General features: G+C 66.8%; 1 protein-coding gene across 1 annotated transcript; it reads right to left on the bottom strand.

Moving 5' to 3' along the window:
• Positions 1–1,722: 1,722 nt before the first annotated feature.
• Positions 1,723–5,403, bottom strand: TMEM235 (transmembrane protein 235). The gene is made up of 4 exons (XM_055334351.1): positions 5,232–5,403; positions 4,028–4,108; positions 3,715–3,852; positions 1,723–1,964 (listed from the first exon to the last, which is right to left on the bottom strand). Exons 1-4 carry the CDS (start codon positions 5,401–5,403, stop codon positions 1,723–1,725), a joined length of 633 nt encoding a protein of 210 aa, XP_055190326.1.
• Between the last annotated feature and the right edge of the window lie 344 nt (positions 5,404–5,747).

Raw genomic sequence — 5,747 nt, 5'->3', positions numbered from 1 at the left:
TATGTCTCTACTGTAGATAATTTGGGATCGGATCTCGTTTTAAGCAGTTCCCGGGGTCAGGCAGGCCCAGCTGGCCACAGGGAGGGTCTCACCCTCGTGCTCCCGCTCCCCGCTCCCCGCAGAAGCCAAGGTAGGCCTCACAAGCTGAGCACCTGCCCGCAAAGCCGCCCCATCCAGCGTGGAGGGAGGAGCTTGTGTCTGCCGGTGGTCGGGTGGTGGGACAGACACACAGCCGCCTCCCGGTGGACGGACACACACACACACAATCAGCAATGCGCATGTGTTATCCTGAAGACATTTTAAGAGAGAAACAAGGCTTATCTGCGGGTAGCACAAACTGATTTATTTAAGGACACGTTGGCACAATGTTGCTACACGGAACGGTAAACACTAATAAACACTAAAACATAAGTACAAATAAGGTGCGGAGCCCTCAGTGGGGCCCCCCAATGGTGCCAGGGCCCCAAGGAGCTTCCTGTAACCTTTAAGGAATAAAGGGAGGATGAGGGAGGGTAAGACCAAGGCCTGAGGGGCCGCCATCCACCCCCTGCCTACATCCCAGGCTCAGGAAGTCCCTGAACCCCAGGTGGGGCCGTCTGGGACTGCCAGGCCCCTGGGGACCCTTCCCTCTGTCACCTTGACTTCTCTACCTAAGGAAGAATGAGCGAGCCTCGTGATGCGCCGGGGGCCTAGCCTTGGTGGGCCTGCTGCTTGGTCTGCGAGCTGAGCCCCCCACCCGAGCCCTGCACCTCCACTTAGTAGGCCTGCGGCCCGAGCTCCAGGCCTGCCTCTGGCTGTGGGCAGCCCCGGCCCCGCCTGGCTAGAAGCCCCTTCACGGTGCCAGCGTGGCGCGACTCCCCTGCCCCCCCCCCCCGCGCCAGGACTAACGCCCCTGCTGGTTCAGGCACCCACCAGGCCCCCCGCAATCACAGCCATTGCCCAGGGGCTGCAGACGGGAGGGTCGGGGCCCTGGAGTGCCAGCTCAGCAGAAGCCGCAGCCACACCAAGACAAGGACAGGGGTCTGAGAGGTGCATCCAGGCCACTCAGCTGCCCCTGCAAATCCCAGAGGACTCCCAGGCTGCCCCCCATCCTCCTCACCAGCACCCGTCCTGGAGCCAGTGGACCGAAGAGGCCCGGGAGTCCCGCCGGCCCCCTAAGGGCCTCTGGCTCAGCCATTTGCTCCAGGATGGCCCGGGCCTCAGATTCCCCTTCTGTAAAATGGGCGAATGGTAACAAACGTGAAGGGCGACCGCAGGACTGGACAAGCCCATGAGCGGGTGGCACTCGGCTCGGGGCCTAACGCAGTGGGTGCTGCTTGTCTCTCAAACTCCCTCCTCCCCAGGACAGAAGGCAGCTCCTCCACCCGACCCAGGGCCCTAGGAGTGAGGGCGGGGTGACACACGGGGGCACACTCTCGAGGGGCAAGGGGACCCACTGAGCACCCCCCACCCCACTAACATCCCCTTGGGCCACTTGCTAACTCCTCCTGGGACTCTTTTTCCGCAGCTCTAAGAGGAGGCCAAACCAGTTAGTCCCTGAAGGGCACAAACCAGGCAGGGGGCCCCCCAGACACCCGGCTTTGCCAGGAAAGAGGAGCCCGGATCCTTGGCTCTGCTCCCCGGCCCTGCCCCCGCCCCCACGGGGATCCCCTCCCAGCCTGCGGACGCTGCGGAGGCAAAGGGACACCGAGCCCGTCCCCCTGGCCCCTGCCCCTCTGGGGTTCAGACGGCCACCGAGTGGGGGCCGCCCCGCCGCCGGCTCAGGCGGAGGGCGCGGGCTGCTGTGAGCAGAAGGACGCCACTGAGCACCTCCAAGGCGCACGAGCCCCAGGCCAGGGCCAGGGACCAGCCGAAGCTGACGCGGACGTGCTGCACCTGCCGGGGGCCGAACTGGCGGGCGGTCTCGGCGAAGGCCAGGTGTGAGTAGCTGATGTAGACGCTGATGCCCACCAGTGTCAGGGCACCTGGGGGGGGGACCACTTGCCGTGTCTACCTGCTGGGCCCAGTGCCTAACCAGGCCCTGCGGACACGGCCTCGGGGGGCCCTTCCCACCGGCCTGTAGGGGAAATGGAGGCTCTGATTCGGTCCCCAAGCCCCCGGGCCTCACCCCATAAACCCCCTTAGACACAGTACCCCCCACAACCTCAGCCACAGCCCTCACTCGCGTAACTGCCTCTACATACACAGCACCCCGCCGCAGCCCCAGAGTCCCCAACACACGCCCACACAGACGCACGCACATGAGTGCACAGACACGCACATGCACGCGTCCGCACACACATGCAGCCAGTGACCTCTACTGGCAGTCGGGGGGCTCTGGAGCTCTGGCCAGGCCCCCAGTTCTCCCCACTTCATTGGGTTACCCCCTCCCCTCCTCTGGCCCTAGCCTGAGCCCTCTCCCTGCCCCCAGGTCTGAGGTCCGGGCCCTCCTCCCACTCCCATCAGCCCCGTCTGCCCCCAAGGTGGACACTCTCCTCCCTCTGACTCAGGCCTTGCACTGGGGGCTGACAGTGATGGCAGCTGACCCACGCCCAGGGAGTGTCCCCTGCGAGGAGAGACCCTGAGCGAGTGGAGCAGGTGGGGTGTTCGAAGCAGGCCCCTCAGAGGAGGAGTACCCCTGAGCAACTGCCTCCAGCCCCCCCACCCCCCCAGCCCACGCCATGGTTCTGAGAGCATCATGCAAGGCTTCCTGGATACCATCCCACCTCATCACTCCTCTCCGTGGCTTCCCAAGGTCCTTCGTAATTGGATCTGGGCCCACACAGCCCGTCTCTGGGTCAGGCCACAGCTGACACACTGATTCCTCCTGCTTTCGTTCTCAAAAGCACCCACCGGGCTGCTGGTCCCCCACACTCTTGGGACCGGGCAACCCCATCTAGTCCCACTTGACTAAGGCCTCCCCTGGGCCCAGCGTCCCCTGGGGAAGGAGGCAGTCCTGCCCAAGAGGCAGCTGTAAGCCCACGTGGTCTGGGCCTCAAGTGCCATGGCCCGGATGCCAGGCCCGGCTCAGGCCTTGCCCCCGACAGCATAGGCCTCTGAGGACTGAGCCCAAGGACCCCAGCCCGCCATCAGTGACAGCCAGCCTTGGGCAGCAGCGGGTAGCAGCTGGCAGGCAGGGGCAGATGACACCACGAAGCAGTGAAGGGTACCCCAGGACAAGCTTCCTGCTGACCCTGGTGAATCCTTGGACATCTCACCCGGAGGCTGGGACCACAGAGAGGCCCCGGCTGCAGCCCCGAGGGAGTGCCTGGCCAGCGCCCAGCAGGGTCTGGATGGATGTCGGCTGGGAACTGCCACCAGTCACATTCTGGGCCCGGACTAGGGTCCCTGCCAAGGACGGCGAGGCCCCTTTTCACCTGTCTTAATGCCTGGCCCTGCCCACTCTTGCTCCTCCGACTAGGCCTGTCTGGGAAGGAGAGCACAGGTGGGGGCCCGTCTCATGCCCCCCACCCCCACCCCCACGCGGGTCTAGAGAAGCAGGTCCTGGGATTGCCTCGGGAGCCTCATGCCTCCCACGCCTAGATGCTCGACCCTGGGGTTGCTCCCTCCCTGGCTCATAGGCCCACGACCAGGACCCCTACCCTTGCCCAGAGGACCAACCAGGGTGCCTCACCTGCGGCAGCTCAACCCCCGGGGTGGGCACAGGGCACAGGGGGCAGGAGAGGGGGCACCCCCACCCCCAGGCCCTAGGGCCCCCGGGGCACCTACACTCACCTCCCAGCAAGAAGTAGCAGCCGGTGAAGAGAAGCAGCAGGACGCTCTGTGCCAGGGAACTGAAGAGGCCGCAGATCCAGCCACACACCACGAGGACGAGGCTCAGGGGCAGGACCACCATGACAGCTCGGTGCAGGGCTGCCAGGAGAGGGGGCTCAGGGTCCAGGCAGGGGCACGCACCTGCCCCCTCCCCACCCCCAGCCGGGCAGACCCAAGGGCGCCCTTCGGAGCCCCGTGTGCCTGGAGAGCTGCCTTCGCAGGACCTCGCCTGGCGATGAAGGGAGGACAGGGGATGCCCGGGCCGAGGACTCACAGATGAGGTGCCGTACTGAGGTGGGGACATCCAGGTTCTCGCTGGCAAAGGGGTCGATCAGCGGGATGCAGCTGTTTTGCCCTAAGAAATAGAAAGGACACAGAGCCTGGTGGGCTGGACACCTGCGGGGTCACCGCCCGGGGGGAGTTTCTCTGAGACGGGGGACCCGCTGGGCCGCCCGACCGCGCCTCTGCAGCGTGCCCTCGCTCCCCGCCGGAACCCAGTGGGTGACCAGTGGCCACAGAGCCTCGTCCGAGTCTCTCCTGGCCCCCCGAGCTGGGCTCCGGACGGGTGTGGAGGGTTTGTTTCTGTCACGTACTAGTAACACCTACACGGAGGCGGGCGTAAAACCTCAAACATTCCGGAGACGCTGCCCTCAGCGCTCCCGGGGCCCTGAGCTCCCGGTGGCTTTGCCTGGAATGGAAGAGGTGCGTGCAGCGTGCACGGACTCTTGCACACACGGGCACACCCGCACACGTTTGCAGACACACGGGCACACACGTGTACACACCCTCACAGACGCTGCTGCCCCCCCAGGGCTGGTCCCGGGCAGGGGAGCACCCCGCCTGCTGGCCGCCCCAGCACCCAGGCCCCGCGGAGGGAATGCCCTCCTCTCCCTGGACCCGGCAGCCTCTGGGCGGGGCACGCGGCACTCCTGTTTGTGCCCATGCGCTTGTCAAGCCGGCAGGTGGGGGGGGGGGTGGAGAAAACCGGGGTCTTACCCTGAGCCCCGCCTGTGCCAGGCTGAACCCCGAGGGACAGCAATGGAGAAGCAACTTCCCGGTGGCCCCCAGGTCCCCAACCTGCTGCTACCTCAGCACCCACACCCTGCTTGAGGAAGAACAGCAGCCCAGCGCCCTGGGTGGGGGGCCCTGCCCCTGCCTTCCTCCCTCAGGCCTCCACCCCCCCACCCCAGTTTGCATCCTGAGAAGTATCACGTTCTCCCCACCGGACAGCCAATGGCAGGGCCCACGGAGAGCCTGGGGCTGACCTGTCACCTGTCAAGTCCTGTGCCCGCAGCTCTTGACAGGACACCTCCACCGCCCACCAGGGAGGGCAAGGGACTGCCCAGGGCTCCTGCTCCCAGGGCTCCGGGGCCCATGCAGCGCCCCCCATTCCTGAGCGTGCAGCCCGGACGGGGTGGCGGGGGGCCGGAGCCGGGGACCCCTGCACCCTCTGCGCCCCCGCCCGCTGCCGCCTGTACCTTCGCAGACGCGCCAGAGCCCGGAGTGCGAGGACAGCCGCTGCGTGCGGTTGCCGGTGTCCGCCACCTCCAGGACGTACCAGTAGTCGCTGGCCACCGCGGCCACCAGCAGCGCGAAGCTGAGCAGCGCGCCCAGGGCGGCGGCCAGGAGCAGCACACCCAGCCGGGCCATGCGGAGGCTCGCGGAGCGGGGCCCCCAGGGAGTGCAGGGAGGGGGAGCGGAGGATGGGGGAGCCCGGCCAGGGGTGCGCGGGCGGGCAAGCCGTCAGGTTCCGCTCCAAGCCTCTCCTGGACGCGGCGCCCCCTTTTGTGCCTGCGCCGGCCTCGCGGTCCGCCCCCCAGGGTCGCAGGAAGGTCGGTCCCACCTCTCGGCGCCCCAGGGGACAGAGGGAAGCCTCAGAGCCGCAGGTACACCTGCCACAGACCTGCGTTCAAAGCCCAGCGTCCCCGAGGAGCTGGCCGCTCCAGTGCGTCCCCGGCCAGCTGGTGTCTTAATCTCTCCAAACCTCCGGTTTC

Source organism: Nyctereutes procyonoides, unplaced genomic scaffold (genome assembly GCF_905146905.1).
Source record: "Nyctereutes procyonoides isolate TBG_1078 unplaced genomic scaffold, NYPRO_anot_genome, whole genome shotgun sequence".
Classification (NCBI taxonomy): Eukaryota; Metazoa; Chordata; class Mammalia; order Carnivora; family Canidae; genus Nyctereutes; species Nyctereutes procyonoides.
Note: the sequence above shows the minus strand (reverse complement) of the source record. Positions and strands in the feature narration are given on the sequence as shown.